At 44.6% G+C, this 15,202-nt stretch overlaps 1 protein-coding gene across 1 annotated transcript; it reads right to left on the bottom strand.

Annotated features, from left to right (window-relative positions):
- Positions 1-10,493: 10,493 nt before the first annotated feature.
- sptssb (serine palmitoyltransferase, small subunit B) lies at positions 10,494-14,322 on the bottom strand. Its single transcript, XM_076140129.1, has 2 exons — positions 13,987-14,322; positions 10,494-11,402 (listed from the first exon to the last, which is right to left on the bottom strand). The coding sequence occupies exon 2, from the start codon at positions 11,392-11,394 to the stop codon at positions 11,152-11,154; it is 243 nt and encodes an 80-aa protein (XP_075996244.1). The 5' UTR covers positions 11,395-11,402; positions 13,987-14,322; the 3' UTR covers positions 10,494-11,151.
- Positions 14,323-15,202: the final 880 nt, after the last annotated feature.

Below are 15,202 nucleotides of genomic sequence, written 5' to 3'. Positions count from 1 at the left end.
GGTGGACTGGAATCTGAGAGCAGTTGAGTTTCTACGAGAAGCCGAACATTAGTCTGCAGTCGTGTCATACATTACTCTTCTCATAAGCAGGGGTGCACATGAATGATCTGAAAATGTGAGACCTAATGTTTGCACTGCAACTATCAGCTTCTCCTGCTGCAGCGAGTAAAGAAATAAATGTATAGTCTTTTGATCATTGATAGTGATTGAGGTCCCTTTTTTCCAGCTTCACAAAAGAAGTCCCTGTTCACTGCACAGGAATATGCAGACAATGATGCTGTGACACTTAGAAAAACAGCTGCAGTGAGTCTTTGCTCTCCTCTGGATGGGTGAGACAAGAGCGAGACAGATGCAAATAATAATATGACAAATGAAGGAGGAGATATTTCTAAATTAACACGACGCTGACATAATTTTCTCATCTTCCTCCTGGTAGCATCATCTCTCATTCTCAACCACATCCACCATCAATTTCAATCTCATCCATGACCTACAGCAGTTCCTCCTCTCTACTTAATAATAATTGGTTAATTTTGTTAATTAGCTTCGACTGTGACAGAAACCAAAAGGCCAAAGTTATACGTGCCGGTCATCGCGCGTAATCTGTTTCAACTCATCCGATGAAGCTGATCAGACTCACCTGGTCCTGAATGAGCGGTGTTGTCATTTATCCTCCCCAGCAGCGGCTTGGAGACGGCACCCGGAGCTCCAGGTCTCTCATATCTCTGCCAGGCTCGGGCGAAAGGACTTCCCCCACCAATGAGGGGGTTTGCTGGGAGGCGAAGGGGGAGGTCTGAAATCCAACTACGGCAGGCTGGAGCTGACCCAAGGAGAACCACTGTGCTGTGGCCCGTTCTCTGTACCCCCGTTGTGTAGAAAGGTGCTTTTGTGACACGGGATACAGTGCCGGGCGAGGAGCATTCCCTCACTGCGAGCGAGGCGAGGAGCAAAGGCCGTGGGGCAATGGGTCACCCGATACTGGAGGCATTCCTCCAAAATCCAAACTACTCACCTGCTGTTATGGTGGGACGAAGCCAGGCAGAGAGGGTTCTCTCTTTCCTCTGGTCCAAAGTGTGAAGAGAACGTGAAGCTGCAAGGATCTCAAACCGTTCGACAGATTTTTCGTAACGTGGAGTGATAAGCACCGTTACCTCACAGCAAGAAGGTCCTGAGTTTGAATCTTGGTCCTTCTGCGTTGGAGTTTGCATGCTCTTCATTGGTTTGTGCGGGTTTCCTTTGGTTTTCCCCCACTATCAAACGCACGTGTCAGCTTCATTACTCCTGACATTGCCCTTGACCTAGGCACTAGGGTGTAGATGTGAAACTGGTGCTCAATGCTCCCAATAGCTGGAATGCAGTAAACAAGTGTCATTATACTTTAGATAGTGCCAATAAGTGTTTGGTCTTCTTGTAAATAATACAGAATGACAGACTGAGATTACACACTTGCTTTACCATCACTGTGTTTACATGTACTTAACATTTAGATTAAGTGTTAATACAGCGATTCAGGCAAATGTGAGCATAAGACTCAAGATGGGATGTTCAGCATCAGGAGAATCTGCACGTTGAGCAAATGCATGGAGGACTAAGCTGGATTTACAGTATTCTTGCTTACATACCACCTATAATGTGAAGGTACACCAAATAATATGCAAAGCTGAGAGAGGAAGTGCAACATCATTATGTTTGTGTATTATTTTGCAGCGATTAGTCCATTTTCAGCTGATCTCAAGAAAACTGAGTCAGGGTGTCATCAATGCAAACGTCTCATCCAGAGGAGCAACAATATATTGATCAGCACATCACAGTTCTATTCAACCGAGGCCCTGCGTTGCCTGAAACAGCCATGGAACACATATACATTAGTGTCCATCATCTAAGATATCCAGAAAATGGTCCCATTACCTCAGGAAATTTTTTAAACAAATAATGTCTCTGCTGTGTGCATTACTAGAGCTGCATCTGAGGTGCAGCACAGGGGATTCAGTAATTACAGTCTAGTGGTCCTTGGTGAACATCCAGCAGAAAGCTTTAGCCTAAAAAGCACCGATAATCTCCTCACTCAACAGCTGCTAAACCTGAGCTGCTTGTCAAAGGAACCGGGCTTATCCCCCCCGTGAATCACTGCAGGTGAAATGCTTGCCTGATCACCGTGACCGACTTTAACACACAGCCCCAGAGTCGGCGGGCAAAGTTACATTTTGTTACTATGATTCATACTGTGTAGCAGGACAATGATTCATTCTTGTGGTGTAACGAGATAGGATCAGGTTTGTGTGGAGAAGTGATTTTGGGGTAGCTTTCTGCTCCGAGCTGTGACTATGAATGTCTGAGCGGAGGATACGCCTCAGTTGTCAAAAACCTCACATCCTCACAGGGATCCATGACCAGGTATGAGTGAGCAGGAAGGAGGGAATGAAATTTCGGGAACAGAGAAGGCTGGAGATGGGTTCAAGAGTGGATAGTGTGGAAACGTGACGGACATATTTGACAGGAAAAGCACAAACACAGAAGAGTCCTTCATCATCCAGCATGTGTCACCTGCCGTCTCATTAACAACAGGGTTTCAAAAGTTACGCAAATCCATTCATATTTAATCTAAACTATTTCTTAAGTCCACAATGTGATTGGTTCTTGATTTGCCAAAGCAGGCAGTGTGCAGCCACATACACACAGTACTGAAGCATGTAAATGTACTGATTGGATGTAGACTTACTGTTGATTTACTCTGTGTGTGTGTGAGGAAAATCACTAAAAAAGGGCTTATTAAGGGGATGAGAGTATTCCTGTTCTATTCTACTTTTCCTTCACCAACTCACTTCTCCACTTTAACCACCTTGATCCTCTGTGCTCACCTGCACATTCCCATAGCTTCTTCTTCCACTTTATCTCCTCACCTCTATTTACATTATCTCCCTCCTTCCCAGCAGCTCAGGTGAAGCGTCCCTGACTTGCCCCTCCATAAGAGACACACTGGAGATGTCGGGTGAGATACGCCGCCAAGTCCTGAGAGAGCGGGGTTCCCGCGGGCTTCTCCGTGCCCGGCCTCCAGCCCACCATCTTCGCAGGGCCCATTCAGACCACACACAACAGGCGCGGTCAGCTTACAGTGCCCGCTCGGTCACAGAGGACCCAGGCGCCGCTCACCTGTCCATTTAACACGAGCACGGCCCTGCCCTCCGCCTCCATCCACACACACTACTGAGGAGAACACACAGCGAAGAGTTAACGTATTCAACAGGTGCAGTGGAGCAAAGAGTGGAGCAAAGATGACTCGGATGGATGGAGGTGTATTCCCTTACATTAACCCTGCTCATGTAAAGGAAAGCTCACGTTTACAATGAATGTGTATGGAGAGAGAGCGAGAGGGAGAGAGAATCAAAGACGGAGAATTTGCCCTGTTTAGTAACAACATAGTGAGACGGCTTTCTGTGTTTACGCTGCCAAGTGCTGAACAAACTGCCAGAGCTCCTAAGGGGAGCACAAACACAACATAAAGCTGCAGCACGTATGGAGAGCCTGGCTTACAGCTGAGAACTTTACTTTTCCATTTCTTTTCAAGATTCTTTTGAATCTTGAAAAGCTGTCTATTTAAACAGCTTTTCATTATTATCTGTTAAGGCCCATATCTTGGACTAGGAAAGAGCTAGAGCTCCAGAATTTCAAGTACATCATCCGTATGGCACTAGGATAATTTGCTGCAAGTTTGGGGCAAATTCAACCACATCATCTAGATGTGGTTGAGGCATTTCTCTCTGTTGAATTCATATATTTGTAAATCTGATTTTGAAAGAGTCAGTGCCTCCCCAGCCACGAACCTCACCGCACGTTACTGAATAGCTTAGAATTAAATGCACAATAACAGGGTAGCTATGTTCATACAAGGCACTAGGCCCAGTTTGATATAAAACACAATTTTATACAATATATATAGAAGGGGGTCCCTGCTCCATCGCTCCATCAGTTTGGGGGTCCTTGGCCTGAAAAACGTTGAAGACCCCTGAGTATATCTCCTTTCTTTTGGGTTTTTTCTGTAGTCTCTCTTTCCTGCCTGCCTGCCTGCCTGCCTGCCTGCCTGCCTGCCTGCCTGCCTGCCTGCCTGCCTGTCTGTCTGTCTGTCTGTCTGTCTGTCTGTCTGTCTGTCTGTCTGTCTGTCTTGCTGTTGGTGTTGCATGTACTTTGCGTCAGTTCCACTAGGTGGCAGGCTTGCTTTGAAAGACAAACCGCATTTCTGTCCCTGGATACTGTATGAGACATTGAGTGAGCTTGTTATGACCACAAACATTTGATCATGCACAGAGAAAAATGGCTCCATGAACAGAGGTCCAGAGCAGCTGCATGAGGTGGCAAAGCATCATGGGAGCATTCACTGACCTACAGTTGAAAATTAAACTACCACATTATTCAATGCTAAAAAATATTTAAACCACAAATTCCAGTGCATGTGGATTAGTCTCTTATCTTCCTGTATATCATTAACATTAAACAAATGCTGAGGCTGATACGCTCAATGTTTTCACCACAACCACAACCAAAGCAGCTGCACTAATGCTGGTCCCTATAACGCCTCAGGTTCACCAGTTCAGGGTTTGGCTTCTTCTGTGGTTTGTTGCCTCGCCGGGCTTCAATCAGCCGCTCCTATTGACTGATGCAGAATGCAGATAGAGAGGAAATGTGGGTGCAACATGTCCACGGGTCCGATGATCCACACAGATTTGGCCTCCTTTTTTGAATAACAAATAATGGCAACAACTGCAAAATCATTTCCCAAGCACTTGAGCAAGCTGCTTACTGACAGATTAGAAACATTGATACACACGTTGCTTTTGTAAAAAGAATTGTATATATAAACTCTGTACAAACATTTCAAAATAGTTTTTCTGAGGATCTCATGCAGAAGTTACAGAGGATGAAACGCAAACACAGAAATGGACCGAGGTCATTTATCCATTAAAGTTTCTCCTTATTTATTATGATTATGATTGGGATAGCAGTGTAGTTAATGCGAAAAGTGAGCTAAAGAAGTTATAGAAAAATGTACATTGTTTTGAAAATAGCTGAGCTACTATCAAGCTCCTGAGAAGAAGAGGCGCAGTTCAATATTTTCCTTTTGTTGTGCATCAAATCTGATGTGTTGATTCATCTAGAATGCATCATCAAAAACATTTTATTCAGTTTGTTTTGGGAAAGGTTTGTATTGTTGTTGGCGTAAAATGCATACAGACTGCAGTCCTTTGTTGTATTGTGAGAAATTCATCTGCACGTCTGATCCATTCATATAAATAAAGCTGTTCGACAATCCTGCTACAAACACTGTAACAATACACATACACACACACACACACACACACACACACACACACACACACCCAGCAGTGCAAACAGTTTCTCCTCAAAGGAAGGTCGGTTTTCAAAGGTCACTCATTGACTCACCAAACCATAGCAAAAAGTGTTTTCACAGTGAGTGAGTGGAGTCATGTTTGGACAGTCCAAACATCTACAACCTTCCAAATGTAGATATCTGGACTCATGAAGACAAAAAATACATTTGTTAAACTCTGTATAACATGCAGCAGAGATGGGACAAAGTTATTGTTCGGCAAGCCGTTAGTCAAGTCGCTATACTGATCTGTGAGTTTCCAATCCCAAACAGGAAGCTGAACTGAAGCTGTGGTTATGTTTTCACTTGTGTTGGTTTGTCTGTCAGCAAGATTTAACCGATACTTTATGAATCGATTAAGCCTATACATTATTGATTACTATGTGCGCGCCTGGGTGTGTGTCTGAATATAAGACGATGACATTCAGCTCTGTAAATGTGTGTGAAATTGCAGCAGACACTTGAGTCGACCTGCTGGCGGCCCGTTACTGAATGCAGTGATGGAGTTATTGACAAGTCCAGTTTGCCTACCAGCCGAAACTGGGAGTAGAGGACGCCGTCATCTTCCTGCTTCACCGTGCCTACGCCCATCTGGACAGACTTGGCAGCACTGTGAGAGTCATGTTCTTTGACTTTTCCAGAGCATCAACACCGTTCGGCCTGCCCTGCCCGGGAGTAAGCTGACGGCGATGCAGGTAGACTCTCCCCTGGTTTCCTGGATAGTGGACTATCTAACTGGTCGGCCGCAGTTTGTCAGACTGCAGGGATGTGTGTCTGACACTGTGGTGTGCAACACTGGGGCCCCTCAGGGTATGGTCCTATCACCATTCCTGTTCACCCTGTACACCTCCGACTTCCAATTCTGCTCGGAGTCCTGCCACCTGCAGAAGTTCTCAGATGTCTCTGCAATAGTAGGCTGCATCACCGAGGGGAAGGATAAGGAGTACAGGGGTGTCGTGGACTCCTTCGTCGAGTGGTGTGAGCTGAATCACCTGCAGCTCAACACTGACTAAACCAAGGAGCTGGTGGTGGACCTCCGCAAGAAGAAGTCACCCCCCACACCTGTGACCATCAATGGGGTGACTGTGGACTCTGTGCAGGTATACAAATACCTGGGAGTTCATTTGGACAACAAACTGGACTGGTCTAAGAACGCTGAGGCTGTTTACAAGAAGGGACAGAGTCGACTCTACTTCCTGAGGAGGCTTCGATCCTTCAATGTCTGTAACACCATGCTGAGGATGTTCTACCAGTCTGTGGTTGCCAGTGCCATCTTCTTCGCGGTCGTGTGCTGGGGCAGTAGGGCGAGGTCAGCTGACTCCAACAGGATCAACAAGATCGTCAGGAAGGCTGGCTCCGTCCTGGGGACTGAACTTGATTCGTTGGAGCGTGTGTCGGAGGAGAATGCTGCGCAAACTACGGAGAATCATGAACAATGACTCTCACCCTCTCCACCAGGTGCTGGCCTCATACAAGAGCACCTTCAGTAACAGACTCATTCCCCCCAGGTGTACTACTGAGCGCCATAGGAAATCCTTTCTCCCTGTGGCCATTGGACTCTTTATTAAAGCTACCTCGGGTCGAGGTGGGACGGTGGGGACATAGGGATCTGAGCCCCCCCTCCCAACCTGCTTCACTGTCACTTATAGTATATTGCACTAAACGTTGTATGTCGTCACATAAACACATGTGTATGCTGTAGTTGTAGATTGTCATTACTCATACCTCAGTCAGATGCACATTGCACTTATTTTGTCATGTACTGTTCCCCCCATTGTATGTACTTCGTACCCCCCTTATTGTTTGTACTTATCTTGTACTTATTATCTACTTGCATTCTTGCACTTTTCATTATTGCACTAGTTGGGTGATTTCTGATTTCTGGGTCTTGTTTTTTCATGCTGTACTGTAACTGTTGCACAGTAATTTCCCTCGGGATAATAAAATTTCATCTTATCTTATCTTATCTTACAATTGCTGACCTTAGACGGCTGCGATTAACCAATCTGCATTGTTAGAGAGAGGCGTAGAACATGTCAACACAATTCCTCATTATCATCAATATACACTGATATATCAGATTCAAAATACCTATGTGTGTGCATGTGCGTGTGTGTTCAGGTCCCGTCACAGCTTATGGTTAAACAATCGTCATGGAAACAATCTTTGTCATGTCACACACCTGTAGAGAGAACAATAGCATCTGTTGCTGGAAGCTGCTTTTGCCCCCTCTGGGTAACGGCTTGATGAAGTGTGTGTGTGTGTGTGTGTGTGTGTGTGTGTGTGTGTGTGTGTGTGTGTGTGTGTGTGTGTGTGTGTGTGTGTAAAAGAGAGGCAGAAAGAGAATTAGAGATACTATACATTTGCAGGCTTCACTGATGGGAGGCGTTCACAGTGATATTAATATTTAAACACTTTCTGGGATTTGCCTGTAAGCTGAAACCTGGTGGCTGTGGCAGTGCTGGGGTGCACTGTGTGTGTGTGTGTGTGTGTTTTTCTTGGTGTCACATACCTTGATGTGTGTGTGTTTGTGTGTATCCGTCAGTTGCCAGGAGTCCAAGTTTTCTCCTTTTGAAAACGCAGACGTAAACACGACAGAAACAATCTAACAGCCCGACTCCCTGACAGCGCTAAGAGTGCACAGATAGCTCTGTTTACCCTGTCATTATGCAGATAACCTTTGACCTCCACCCTTGTGGGATACAAATTAACAAGTGGACCACAAACAGACGAGAGCAAACACTGTGAGATAGGAGAGGGAGAGAGAGAGAGAGAGAGAGAGAGAGAGAGAGAGAGAGAGAGAGAGAAGACAGAGAGAGAGAGAGAGAGGAAAGAAGGAGAGGATTGTGGGTGCTGCATCCTGTAAAGATGAAGGAGGTGGGTAGTTACAGCCAGGACAAACACATCTGCAAACATTCCATCACATCAGGTCCACACTAGCAGCTTCCTCTTCCCAGGGGTCAGAGTGTGGCATGCGTGCAGGCGGGCGAGCGAGCAGGCAGCGAGGTGAAAGCGGGGCCGCTGGGCATTCATTCCTGCAGTGTGTGAGGGGAACCGGTATGGCGGCTCTGCCTCATATTGTCTGGATGTGTTTTATGTGGTGCAGGCATTGTGTGAGGAATGTGTAACCCAAGCTTGTGTTGTGCTGATTCTCTTCTTCTGCTTGGCAACAGGTGGATGCTACACAACCTGAGAGGCGGTGTGATTGTCTCTCTGAATCTTTCTAAGACGTTGTTGTTGCTTAGAAAGTGGCAGCCGACATTTCAATCATTTAAGCCCAAACATTGTTCTGTTTTTGATGATACAAATGAAATGTATTCAATAATCTCCACAGTATTTAGGTGTTGTCATTGATTGCAACTTAACCCTTGGAGGTCACCAGCTATGCCGCCATACTTAACACGCTCATAGTTTACATCTCTGCTGCTTTAAAAACCTATGGTGGCAAATATTGTGACAAGAGACATTAACTTTGGATGTTTTTATTTTCAGATCATCATCATCAGTGATTGGTTAATAACAACATGACATCATGTGCCGACTTAAAGCCTCTTTGTTTGTATTCACGGTAAAAGAACACCAACAATGAACATAGATGAAATGCAATGACTAACACTAGCAGAATATCAAAGCAAGTAAAAATAGAAAATAAAAAACAAATGTATGGTTTATGGCCACAAGAGTACACAGACATAAATAATCAATAAGTTTTGGTAATTGACATTGTAACCAGCCAAGCGTTTACCAGTGTATATAAATACATTAATACAAACTCATTATAAATAAAGTTAAAGATCATGTGCAGCAAGCCCTTGACCCAAAGCACAAACACACTGCGAAATGTGATCACACACACTACAGACAGGGTGCACACCATATACTACCTCACAAATGATAATCATTGTTTACCGCTGCATGTCTTTGTTTCTGCTCTGTGAAGGCGGTTTGTGTGCTGCTGCAGCAAGTAGAATAGGAAGTGGTACGGTTCTCTAGCTGCAAAGGATGTACTCATATACATGCACAGGACACATATTGGATGCTCGGTACAGAGAGGACAGCTCAGTTTATGTGCATGCGTACCTGCCTAATACTTATGTGCAGCCCTGTCTATAGACCAACTGTAGATGAGGAAGAAGTTTTCGTTGGCCAGTCAAACTTTGTTTTTCCTTCAGGCCAAACAGTTCCACAATAATCTTAGAGGTTATTGATTAAATCAATCTATACGTCACTACCAAAGCAAGACTAAAATACAAAGGAGTATTGTATCAATATTTGCTCATGCTGAACACGCCTCCCTGACATACCAGCAGTTAAAACACTGCAGATAAAGAGGGCTCGGTACACACTCGTGCACATGTTATTGTTTGCTCAACAGAAATCGTTAAATGTGGAAATGGGACAAACATTCCACAGGCGTGTAACAGAGCTCTGGTGGTGTCAGGTTTGGATTCATTGTGTGGCTGTTGGATCGACTCTCTCTCTCTCTCTTTGAGGATGATGTACAAAATGTGCAGCGTGACCCGGCCACTTAGCTTTGCAGTGCATACAGGTGTCAAGAAGAAGGCAACAGTGGTTCTGATGCAAAACCGTAAATCAACTCTCAGCATTTTAAATACATGCTATCATTTCTGGGGATGGGTTTTGTTTCCGTCTAAAAAAGAGCGACACACTCAGTCAGTACGTTTACATGCACGTTACTACTTTGATTCTGTTGCGATTAAAGCAAGAATATGAGACATTATAGTCTGAAGGGGTTAATTCCATCATGAGGATTCAATGAAGGTTTCAGCCAAATGTCATGTATACACCACCATGTGATTGAAATCAGCATAAATCATCGTATGCTTACTCAGAATAACACACCCTCAGGGCATGTAAACATCAAAGTCAGACGAGGACATCTTCGCATGCACTTCCTCATTGGGAGAACTCTGCTTGCGATTACGCGTTGTGTTCGCGCCCAGGTACGTATCTTACTTGTTGGTATTGCTTAATTGCACTACAGACAAAATGATCAGACTGCTAAGTGCATGTAAACATAATGAGTGATAACAGACATCAAACACATGGTAAACACATGGTTAAACCATCATGACAGGAGAGACTAGTAGTTGTGACGTACCTGCAGTAAGACAAGCATGCAAAACTACCTCCCCATGTGTGACCCCAACATGCAAAACCCAGGAGTGTTATGAATTCACACAGGACATACGGGCATCAAAACAAAAACAGAAATGGGACAAACAGTATGCATGCATGTTTCACAGAGAGGGTGTGAAAGCTATGAACAGTCATGTGTCTACTAAGGGGGGCAGCATGGCTCAGCATGTGGTCGTCTAAGGAATGAAAGGTTCCTGGTTCGATTCCAGACTCCTCCTAGGGAGTCTGTCGAAGTGTTGTTGAGCAAGACACTCAAGCTCTTAGTGCTCCTGATGTGCAGGTTGGCTCCTTGCATGGTATGACCCTGCCATCAGTGTATGAATGGGTGAAGGTGAGGTCATTGCAATGTGCTTTGGTGAAATACAGACCATTTAATACCACGGGGTGAAGGCCAGAGGGTTTGGGATGTGAAGAAGATAATATTACTGAGCATTGCATAAGATCTTCCTCTTTTCAGTCTTGATAAGCTGGAGCTGTGTTTCAGGAAAGAGGAGAGGCGTGGTGCGAGCAGGAGTGAAAGGGCTCAAGGTGCATAGTGGGTTAAGACCCGCGTTAGGAACTTGTACATCCAGTCACCTCCTCCTCCTCTTTCCCCATCCATGTTCCCCTTAGCTCATGAGTGCCATGGTGCTCTCAGGCTGACCACCAATGATCCCAGAGAAAAACTTCAGCGCCAGGCGAACATGAATGGGCACAAAGACGTATGAGGTGTAGATCACCATGGCGATGGCAGAGAAAAGGATGGAGTTGAAGATGGACTTTTCCCAGGGCTCCAGGACGTAGATGCCAGTGATGAGCAGATACTGGTAGTACAGCCAGGCAAGGTAGTCCTTCATGTTCTTGAAGCTCATCCTGTAGGCTAAGTGGAGGGGGGAAGAGTTATGGGGTGATACAAGAGCCAGGCCATGAGAAGAGAGACAGAGTGAAGGAGAGAGAGAGATGGCAGGATGAAGTGGATGAAGAAACATTTCAGCAGATAGAGAGAGGAGTGGGAGTGAATGTCTACAAGTTTTACCCTCTGAGGTTGATCAGCGCGGCACCACGCGGAAAACATCCACTACACGCAGCGACAAGAGAATCGGCTCAAGACTTTCGGACTTCTGAACAGAATAGATTGTGTCGCCACATAGGGCATTTTAGTGTCAAAGTGTTTTTTTGCTGGATGTATCGATTAATCTTTTATCCATTTTCAGTTTAGTCACTCTGGGTTTGTGATCAGGGGTTTGTATTGCATGAAGCCTGGTCACAACCCCTGGTGTAAAATATATTGTAAGGGCCATGGGTGCCAACAAATGCCTCTAACTTTATGTGGAAAAACTTGATTTGGAGTCTGAACATATAGTACATAATATATATATATATATAATAATATTATTATTTATGATTGATTTTTTGCAAGTTTAAACATGCCCATGTAAAAAATTGTCAGAACTGTAGACCCCAGAGGGTAAAAAGTATTTGTAGAAAGAAATGAAAAAGGGATCAAGATGTCACATGATGGGACAGACAGGACGCAGACACATGAGCACACACGGGACACAGCACAGTCGAATAGTATTCGTGGATACTTGAGGTGATTTAAAGTATGTTGTCAAAGCTATAAAAAATCTAATAAATATCCAGAGTAACATGTAGATTTGTAAACATGTGCAGCAGTAAATAGGACAGGAGAAAACCATAAAAAACAACTCAAAAAGTCTCAGTAACATCGTATGAATCACTTTTAACACTGAAAAGGCATTTCTCTTATACACCATACATTGCCGCTCCCTTTACACCGGAGGGACTGCTGTGTGATCTCTGGAATGCCAATGGGGAAAAAAATCATCTGCTGCTCATGGATGTGTGTGGATTAATAAGGATGTGTGAAGCGTTCCACAACCCAAACCAAGTTGAGCAGCCTGTCTGCAGTTCATATGTGTAAATGAACCGACCGTCGCTCCTCTTGAAACAGGCTAATAGATGGAAAATGTCACTGATGACACAGAGGGTCAGAATATGACTCACATGTCATCCCACCAATCATGTGCCTACTGATGATGATGATGATGAAGTGGATGTACAGTAAATGCTGATGTTGTGCTTTTCTACTGTTTATAATCACTTAAGCACTACTAAATGACTACATGATGATGGTCAACACAACTAAAAACAAAAACAGAAATGATCAAAAGCTCAGGAAATAAACGAATAATTAAAATAAATTTGGCAATATTCAAACAAAACCAATAGAACAAAATGACACACATGGGATAAATCAGTCTGAAGAGCATGCAAAGACAACATAGCGCTCACACACACACATACACACGTTGGTAATTAACCTCCATAAAAACACTGGTTGTTTAAGTTCTGGGTTGTGGCATAACAGATCACACTGCCAAACAGACTGGGAGGGGGGGAGAAAACTGTTTTTAATACAGGTCAGACAAGTTTAGTCCCAAATAGCTTTAATTGTATTTGATTCCGTTTCATTGTTCTTGTTTTATGTATGTATTGTTTTGGTCCTCATGTTATTGTTTATCTTTAAGTACATTGAGTTTTTCCTGTAAACCATTTTGGGTTGCAGCCAATGTATGTAAAGCTCTATATAATGACACTTTCATGGATTGATGCAGCTTTCTGTGCTTCTATAAAACTTTTCAAACAATAACAAGACTGTACAACAAAAATACAAGATATAAAACATCCTTTTATTCATATTATTACCTTTTATCTAACATTTGCACGTGAAATGCAGATGTTCCAAGACAAACGAGCTCAACTTTACATCAAACACAAAAGATGTTAGATTTTGGTATGTTTGTCTTATTAACATAAGATGCCATCACAGACCTTATTCATGAATTAGATTTGTCGTGAGTACGGTGGCGATAGCGGAATCCAATCCTGTGTTTCACATTTCCAGATTTTACCTTTTAATACCAACAACATCTGCAGATAGGGAAAGGCCCAGGGGCCGACCGGTCACACCCTACATCCTCCCCTGGTAAAACATACAACTATACAACACCTCACCTGCTCTGTGTACGATCTGCTTCTTATTAAATCACAAAGTATGTATGTTCACTTTCTATTCATACTGATTTATGATGTTTTCTTTTATGTTTCACTTTTAATCACTTTTGCACACAGCTTTGGTCATCACATGCTGCTTTATCCATAAACTTTACCTAATATTCAGTCAGATATCACATAATCAATCTATTCTCTTATCGATTATTGAATGTGACCCCTAAGGTATACAACATAAGAGAACCATCTTTCCATACAGTGCAGACTAATATGAGAGTTCAATACCGCCACTGACACCATGTGAACATGTGAGCATGACCATGATGTCATATCGGCGTGTTTCGGCTGCAGAGTGAAGCCTGGTGAAGCCTGATGAAGCAGCCTGTAGGTGTAGGATCGGGTGAAAAATCGGGCGCAGATGGACTCACCTTTGATTCCCTCAGAGATTCGAGCCCGCGTCCCGCTGCTGCTGCGCTGCTTTGTGTAAGCCAAAAGCTGCTTTACCAGTTTGCTGCTGGCCTATATGCTCCCGCGACACCACACCCACTCACCTGGCTCGCGCAGGTGGCGGGACCGTGGAATAACGCACGTGCGCTCACGCGTCCGCACTGAGGTCGGTATCCGTTTGCTCCATCACATCCCGCCGCTCGGTGCAGCATCTCCAAACTTTCCTCCGTGTCGCATCCCGCTGCTCCTCCGCCGTCCCTGCATGCTGCAGCGCCGCAGTACAGCGGTGACGTAGACAGGCTGGCAGCGCTGTGCAGGATGGATGAGAGAGAGAGAGAGAGAGAGAGAGAGAGAGAGAGAGAGAGAGAGAGAGAGAGAGAGAGAGAGAGAGAGAGAGAGAGACACACACACACACACACACACACACATGATGGAGCACAACCAACAGCAGCTTGAAGGATTTGAATGAAATTGTAAAAAAGTATCAGGACCACTGAAGAAGATAAAAGTGACATAGGTCAAAAAGGTACGACACTAAAATCAGCGTTGTCCCTGGCCGGGCAGAGGGACTGAGCCTTGGTAAGACAGTGAGTGCCCCGCTCCCTATTGCCTGGTGCTGCAGCGCCGCTTAGTGGACAGCCTGGGTTAGGGTCTCTGGTCCTTAATTTTACATGGGCCCGGAATTCCCGTTAATCATCACTCTGTTTATGTATGTATAGTTTAAACCTATCAAACACACACACACATTATGTTTTAGCAGCAAGCCGTTATCTGTGCAGATGAATTATTCACACACACAGACACACGTCATCAAGGCAGAAGAGGCAAAAGCAGTTGATGATCCGTCCCTTTGTTTTGGTGCGATGAGACAGTTTGGGAATCTCATCTCCATCAGCTCAAGAGTTTGCTGACCTGCTCACTTCGTTCACATGACAACACCGCGCAGTGTTGACGTGTAAACACGAGCAGCGGCGCCGCGCAGCAGCGTGCACGCGCAGGGGGGTCAAGTTAGGTCCTGAGCCGCTTTGATTAGAGCAGTGGTTCTCAAAGTTTTTCTTTCGCGCCCCCTTTTATAGATCATAAGTTTGCTTTTGAACCTGTGACTTCCCCGTTTTACTTGAAATTTGCAAAATAACGGCTTGATGTGCATCTGCAGGCAGTGTGTCGCTGAGCAGAGGACGACCTGACCTGAACCTG

This window comes from Genypterus blacodes, unplaced genomic scaffold (genome assembly GCF_046128005.1).
Source record: "Genypterus blacodes isolate CSIRO-AG114 ecotype Tasmania unplaced genomic scaffold, CSIRO-AGI_Gbla_v1 ptg000003l_1, whole genome shotgun sequence".
NCBI lineage: Eukaryota > Metazoa > Chordata > Actinopteri > Ophidiiformes > Ophidiidae > Genypterus > Genypterus blacodes.
The sequence above is the reverse complement of the archived record's forward strand: the minus strand, read 5'-3'. Positions and strand labels throughout refer to the sequence as shown.